Raw genomic sequence first — 6690 nt, forward strand, 5'->3', positions numbered from 1 at the left:
CAGATCTACGACAAGATTGACTCCATCCCAAGACCAACATAGGGGTGGAGACAAATGTTACTGGATCTTGGACAACAAGCAAGAGTTTTCTAACAACTACATCTTCTCCTGTCTGAGCAGAAAATAGGTGTACAAAAAAGCGCAGACTGAACCTAAAGATTTGGAACTTACGAGTAGGAAGTCCCATTGTACTACTCCACATGCCAAATGCATCGATCATATATTAAAGCGTAAAAGAAGGTTTCTAGCTTCCAACAATACCTCCATTTACTTAATAGGTTCCACAACGGCAGAAGCGCCAGTCACCGAATTGCAATACAGTAATGGACCACGACTTACGGATAGTAAAGCAATCTATATGGCAATTTCACAACATGACATAAACTCTGTCCAGAGCAGGCAACAATACTTGGAACAGAAAAATCACAACTCAAGCAGCAACCTCCTCCTCTTCCTCCTCGTACTCCTCCTCGTCATCAGCAGTAGCATCCTGGTACTGCTGGTACTCAGCAACCAAATCATTCATGTTGCTCTCAGCCTCAGTGAATTCCATCTCATCCATTCCCTCGCCCGTGTACCAGTGCAAGAAAGCCTTGCGCCTAAACATCGCGGTGAACTGCTCGCTCACTCGCCTGAACATCTCTTGGATCGAAGTCGAATTCCCGATGAAGGTCGATGCCATCTTCAAACCCTTGGGCGGGATGTCGCAAACGCTAGACTTCACATTGTTAGGAATCCACTCGACGAAGTATGACGAGTTCTTGTTCTGAACATTTATCATCTGCTCATCAACTTCCTTGGTGCTCATCTTTCCACGGAACATGGCGGAGGCAGTTAAATAGCGACCATGACGTGGGTCAGCCGCACACATCATGTTCTTGGCATCCCACATCTGTTGCGTCAATTCAGGAACAGTCAAAGCACGATATTGCTGAGACCCCCTGGATGTGAGTGGTGCAAATCCAACCATAAAAAAGTGGAGCCGTGGGAACGGGATAAGGTTGACAGCGAGCTTCCGAAGGTCAGAGTTAAGTTGACCCGGGAACCGAAGACAACATGTCACACCACTCATGGTAGCAGAGATGAGATGATTAAGATCACCAACTGGAAGCGCCAAAGTAAACAAACACAGGGTCAAATGCATGTCACTGGAATACAGTGAAAAATGCTAGCAGATCAATCAATAGATTTCATGGTGGCAAAGGAATAAGAGCTTAAGCAGCATGCTTTGGTTAGAAATCACAAGACTATTACATTGATGAATTGTATGTTAATCTAGCCAAAACAACCTTATTTAGTGGTCTATAAAAGGCCATTAAATGCTGAACTTACAGGTAGGGGTGGCAAGCTTGAGAGTACGGAAGCAGATGTCGTAGAGAGCTTCATTGTCCAGCACCATACATTCATCAGCATTCTCAACAAGCTGATGCACAGAAAGAGTTGCATTGTACGGCTCAACCACCGTATCAGATACCTTGGGAGAAGGAAAGACTGAGAAGGTAAGCATCATTCGATCTGGATACTCCTCCCTGATCTTGGAAATAAGGAGTGTCCCCATGCCAGACCCAGTTCCTCCACCGAGAGAATGACAAACTTGAAATCCTGATAGATGGCAGGACATTTAACGATGCACTGAGATAAATTTGATGAGGTAATATTACTTAAACATTAAATTGACGGTGTCTTTCATGAAATAACAAGGTTGCCGAAAATATCACAATTTCACACCAAAAGAAGCAATCATGAGTCCTACATAAGTTCTTAATCAAGCAAAGAACTCATTGCAGGAAGGACAAATAGATCAACGACACAGTGAGAAGTCAGCCACTAGGAAGGGCTTTCTCAACAGTTTATGAGATTTCATCAACGAAGTTCTCCTTAAAGAGCTTAAAAAAGTCCAAGTTATAAACATACAAATTGCTCCTCCACCAAAAAACATAACAATGTGAAGAATTAGATGTAAAACAGTCATGGCGCACACAGACATAGAGAAATGGCACTAATTTTCACCTTCGCAATTCATGATTTTGCATGTCTGCTTCTACATAAAATGGGAAAAATGTTCCCTCTTTTCATTTTTCAACTTATGAAGTTTAGGGGTAAACCAATTATCTGTGAAATTGGATAATTTAACCTGACAAAGCGACGACAACAACAACATACGAATGACATCCGAACCTCAATTTTTCAGATACAAAATATGTCTGAATGCTTACATTTCTACAGCCCTGTGAACCATTATATCCAACAAGGGTAGTCACACCTACGGGGTTCCCGATACTCCATTCTCAATCATGTAGAGGACGGTTTCATTTTCATCTTGTACCGATGAGATCTACTAGCATTTTCACAACAGCGAATTCAATGAACAAACAAGAGCCTAAATCCATCTTCTAAACTTAGAACAGGCAATATCAAACACAAATCCAATTGACAAACAATCACCACGGGCTGGCAAAAGCAAATAGTTCCACAAGCAATTACAAAAACGAAGATCTGGAAATCGATCAAAAGGAAGGGAATCATTACCCTGCAAGCAATCACAGTTCTCGGCCTCCTTCCTCACGACGTCGAGGACGGCGTCGATCAGCTCGGCGCCCTCCGTGTAGTGGCCCTTGGCCCAGTTGTTGCCGGCGCCGGACTGCCCGAAGACGAAGTTGTCGGGCCTGAAGATCTGGCCGAAGGGGCCGGATCTGAGGGAGTCCATGGTGCCGGGCTCGAGATCCATGAGGACGGCGCGGGGGACGTACCTGCCGCCGCTGGCCTCGTTGTAGTAGACATTGATGCGCTCGAGCTGGAGTTCGGAGTCGCCGCTGTACTTGCCGGTGGGGTCGATGCCGTGCTCGTCGCAGATGACCTCCCAGAACTTGGCCCCGATCTGGTTGCCGCACTGGCCGCCCTGGATGTGGAGGATCTCTCTCATCGTCGCTCGTCTCTGTGGTGGCGGTGGTGGTGGTGGCGGGGGTGGTGGGTGCGCTGTTCTTTAGCCTGTTTTTTTCCCGGGAAAGTGCGGGAAAATGAAGGGGAAGAGAGAGAGAGAAACAGAGAGGGGACGATCGAGCGGGTGTTAGAAATGGAGGGGTGAGAGCGAAGAGTGGGAGCGGGTATTCGCTGGTGGTGAAGGAGTCTCTCGGGTACGAAGTTACGATAGTACCCTTCAACAGGTCTTTAAGATATTTCCGCATTTAGTCCTATGTTTGTTGGCAAGTCTTTCAATTTAGTCCTCATATTGATGTCGACAGGTGCAAAACCTTCTCAATTTTGAAGATAATTGAGGGAAAATTGCATCGGGGAGCAACGCCTACTGGCCATTTGCATTGACCATTAATTGCCCACCAAACGATAATCTCCAAATCCGGATTGCTCATGCCGAATTTCGTATATGCAAATCATGATCCTTTGACGAGACGCGACGAGACAGTGATATCATAAGTACCAGAATTTTATCCCGTTTTTAATGAAGTATCTAAATCTTTCTTTTATTCAATTGAGTACATTGACTTTTCAAGTTTTGCTTAATTACGTGCTTACGTAAATCAAGTGTCATGTAGATGTATCTTCCTATCATGCAATGCCACTTAAGCGGTGATTGGGATAAAACATGAACCGCCACGTCATTTTTTTATCCCAACGAATAGACCAACCTTTTTTGCAATCATCCGCGATTGGCCATCCCCGCCCTTTGTCTCCACCGTTGACGTTGCCCTGCCACCATCATCCCCATCAGTTTCATTGTCGTTGCGCAACTCCATCACCGCCAGCTTCCTTCAGCTCCATCACCATCAGCTTTCTTGCTCTCTCTTGATCATCTAAGATTCGCACGAGATCTCGGGGTCTGCGATTTCGGAATGTAAAGATCTGAGGTATGCGAGACCTCAAATCGCAAGGACATGAACGGAGAGATGGTGGTCCTTCGTGTTGTTGCAGTGCGATCGAGAGGATGGGGTGGTTGTAGCGTTGGTCGTGCTCGAAACTCGGAGCGGGTGTGGCGGATTCTAGTCGTTGCCAACCATGGTGGTGGTGGTTGGGCGACTCAATCTACAACAGTGATTGGTGACAGTTGATGGTTACATTTGAAGTAGCATCGACACGCGACATGACATTCTGACACATCTTTTCAAAAGAATAAAGAATTTCGGTATGTTGATAGACGTTATATATTAAATGTATATTTTATACCTATGATAAATTATCATTTTATGACTATTTTAGTCAAATTAATTTGATTCAAGTTGATAAATAAATAAATACCTAAAAAAAAAAGCCTAGAATTGATCTTACATTGGTGGTGAGGGAGAGAGAGAAAAGCAAAATGACTTGAGAAGATGCGAGCTAAAGCATGATATCTCAAGATTCACAAGTCCTACATCAGTGGTGAGGGAGAGAGACAATTAGGAAGTCTCTTTAAGAAGCCAAAGATAAAACTTGAAGATTTACAAGTTGAAGGGAATCCCATATTGGCTACTTAGCGAGGATAACAAGTAAGATGACACTTTAAGATGTTAAGAATGAGACGTAGAGGTTTACTTCTCTCGCTTGTTTGGCTAAGATGAAGTGTGTAGTTTAAATTAATTTGTTTAGTGGAAAGGCTCTTTAAGATGCTTAACATGCGTGTCGCTTGCGTGTCCCGCGCATTGATCGTGTCGGGGCTTCTTAGGCTGCAGCAGTTCTTTTTTTTTTTTTTTTTTTGGAAAAATTAGGTTTAGATGATGAGAACGACGCGTGATGCGGACGCATCTTGACCGTCCATCTCGATCGAACGCCATTAAAGTGTGTCCATTTATGCATCAAAGGTGTAAAATTAATCGTAAACTAACGGTAAGTTATCCAACATCAGCTACCGCAATTATTTTTCTTTAATTTTTGTACCCAACTGGGCAAATTTGCTGAGTTTATCAGGCACTCAATCAAACAAAAGAAGTCAACAAAGTTGGTCGAAAAATTAAAATCTAAATACTTGTTGGCCATTACCCTCTTTGCAATTTGACCATATTACGTGGAAATGCTTCCCACGCTTGCTTGCGCCATACCTATTTTATTAGTCTCCAAAGTTTCCCTTGGGATTCATGGAGGACCGTGGACCGCCCATGTAGGTTATTCAAGCCCTTCATCCACTTCGATAACTACCAGTTATCAGTTTTTGAACATGACATTATCACGTTTTCTAGGGACGTTAATTGTTCTTTTGTCATTTTTTCTACATAGAACGAAACAAGAGAAAACTATCGACCTCATTTTTTTTCTCCTCTTCTCCCGAACGAGAAATCTAAGATGAGTTCTCTCTCAAAGGTTTCAAGGCGAACATCTAATCCGTGGAAAACAAGATTTGTCCGTTGGGTGACGCACTTCTCCGATCAATGATTTAAATTATGGGCACGTTAATTTTGTAATTCGTATGTGTAGATTAGGATATACTTCCCTGTATTGGTATCAGAGCAGTAGTCCTTGTTTCTTGATCTTGTGAAGATGTTTAAGTTTCATAATCGTGTTTTGCACAAAAGCCTGTTTTTGAACATGCTGTTCAATGTCAATCGACATCTTTTTGCCCAATAAAAGTAATTTTTGAACACATAGTCAGAATCGTTTCGAAGAGATGAGAAATTTGAGTGATCAACCATCGCTGACACCGCCGTATGCGGCGTCACAAGCACCACGCGCCGCGATAGGACCAAGTCCCTCGGAACCGTGACGTAATGCTACTTTTACATGCACTTTCTCTCAACGCAAATTGGTTTTGAGTATACCATTAGATTTGTCTCATTGATACGAGTCTTTTGAGGGGTTGCACGTTGCCGGAGGAAGTCGAACCGCGCCGCACACGCCATAGGATGCCGGTGCTCATGTGATTCACACGCCACGTGCGATGAACTGTCGCAACATGTGCTGACATCAACGGATGGGTTCCGACCCGATTTTCGACCCACGACCCGACCCGATCAACCGTTGACTAGCACGTGAAATGCAGGTGCAGAGACTTCTCGAGGCATTTACGAGGTCCGTTGGGACCGTGCGAGGCACCGTAGTGTCGTTTTGAAATTATCTTTGCTATGGTATATTTATATTGTATTCTTTTTTTTTTTTTTTGTGTAAGGTTTATATTGTATTCTTGCTGGCATTAAAATCGTAAAATGCATGAAACACTAATAATTGTAACATAAATTGTTTGAACGTTTTCAATTTATTTGTTGTATCATGGGTTATAAGTAATACTCTCACTCTATATTTGTTACAGAATGGTGGTACGAATGTTTCAAACTCCCAGAATTTCGAAGACCCAAGAACAAAGAAGGAACCTTGAGGTATTAAGAAGGGAATTGACCAATTAACGCTGGGACGGTAATGACAACTTGTTGGAGCATGTTAAGAAGGTCAATGGGAAGATACAACAATTAATTTGGAAAGGTTCCGGATTATTCGGAAGAAAGCTGAAAAGATAGATGCCTTGAAAACTCCTTACCTAGAGTTTAACATGAGATTATAAATGATCTTATGACTGTTAGAGCATACACTCGACATAGGAACCTGGTCTTCCCCTGGCTGTCTGGTTCTCTAGTTGAACTTCCAAAGGATTTTAATGAGTCTATCCCAAATCGTACGAGGAGGATTAGATAAGATTGTTGTTATTTCTTTAGGTCTGGTTGTTAGGTAATCTTTTCCATATGAATACATTTTTTATTATTCTTGTAAGAC

At 43.0% G+C, this 6690-nt stretch overlaps 1 protein-coding gene across 1 annotated transcript; it reads right to left on the reverse strand.

The window, feature by feature from the left end:
- Window positions 1–245: 245 nt before the first annotated feature.
- Window positions 246–3082, reverse strand: LOC115727117 (tubulin beta chain). Its single transcript, XM_030657276.2, has 3 exons — window positions 2530–3082; window positions 1333–1602; window positions 246–1104 (listed from the first exon to the last, which is right to left on the reverse strand). The coding sequence occupies exons 1-3, from the start codon at window positions 2921–2923 to the stop codon at window positions 431–433; spliced, it is 1338 nt and encodes a 445-aa protein (XP_030513136.2). The 5' UTR covers window positions 2924–3082; the 3' UTR covers window positions 246–430.
- Between the last annotated feature and the right edge of the window lie 3608 nt (window positions 3083–6690).

The sequence above is a fragment of the Rhodamnia argentea genome, chromosome 3 (assembly GCF_020921035.1).
Source record: "Rhodamnia argentea isolate NSW1041297 chromosome 3, ASM2092103v1, whole genome shotgun sequence".
NCBI lineage: Eukaryota > Viridiplantae > Streptophyta > Magnoliopsida > Myrtales > Myrtaceae > Rhodamnia > Rhodamnia argentea.